Source organism: Arachis duranensis, chromosome 4, assembly GCF_000817695.3.
Source record: "Arachis duranensis cultivar V14167 chromosome 4, aradu.V14167.gnm2.J7QH, whole genome shotgun sequence".
Lineage (NCBI taxonomy): Eukaryota > Viridiplantae > Streptophyta > Magnoliopsida > Fabales > Fabaceae > Arachis > Arachis duranensis.
The window spans coordinates 1,196,737-1,197,396 of record NC_029775.3 but is presented as its reverse complement, the minus strand read 5'-3'; the positions used below and the strand labels follow the sequence as shown (position 1 = coordinate 1,197,396).

Sequence of the window (660 nt, the reverse complement as noted above, 5' to 3'; positions counted from 1 at the left end):
CAACACCGAAAAAAAAAAAAGAAAAGAAAAATATCAAATGCATTCCAAATGTGATGGTTGAGAATCGAAATTGAGAGTAGTCACTAATAACGATAAGGGATAATGGTATTCCTTGGATATTTCATTGTTTTACCACATAACACAAGAATTAAAAATATATATTTAAAAAAAATACCCAATTTGCAAACTGGTGAGGGGGAAAATGCAGCGTCCATCGTCACCATTCCCCATGAAGAAGAAAACAAGTCCTCCCTCTAAACCTTTCTTATAGCTGCAATCTTCACCAAATTAGCAACTAGCACCTGCTTCAATTCAAATTCCAATAATGATAATTATAATAAAAAATAATAATATTATTATTAAATTAAAATTAAAATGAGAAGAAGAATTCACCGCATGCATTGAACACAATTCAGCACCAGAAACAGGTGCGTGAGGAAGAGGACCAGACGAACGGGCATTCCATGTAAGTGGAGAACGATGGAAGAATTCGAGCAGAGAAAGGAGTGCGATGAAGCAAAGAGCGAGTAACTTCATAACCAAGAAGAGAATAAGACAATTGAGGGAAATTAAATTAAAAACAGAGAAAGAAAAAAAAAAGGATATAAGAGAGAGAGAGAGAGGAATTTAAAGGGTTGGCATAAATGCGGGGACTGAATA

At 34.4% G+C, this 660-nt stretch overlaps 1 protein-coding gene across 1 annotated transcript in view; it reads right to left on the bottom strand.

Moving 5' to 3' along the window:
• The window catches only part of LOC107482434 (uncharacterized), a gene marked incomplete in the record, with an annotated part of 8,801 nt that overhangs the window by 7,943 nt on the left and 198 nt on the right, over positions 1-660 (bottom strand). Inside the window, 2 exon segments of the mRNA XM_052260902.1 lie at positions 176-271; positions 394-660. Coding sequence (XP_052116862.1) covers positions 176-271; positions 394-461 — 164 coding nt within the window.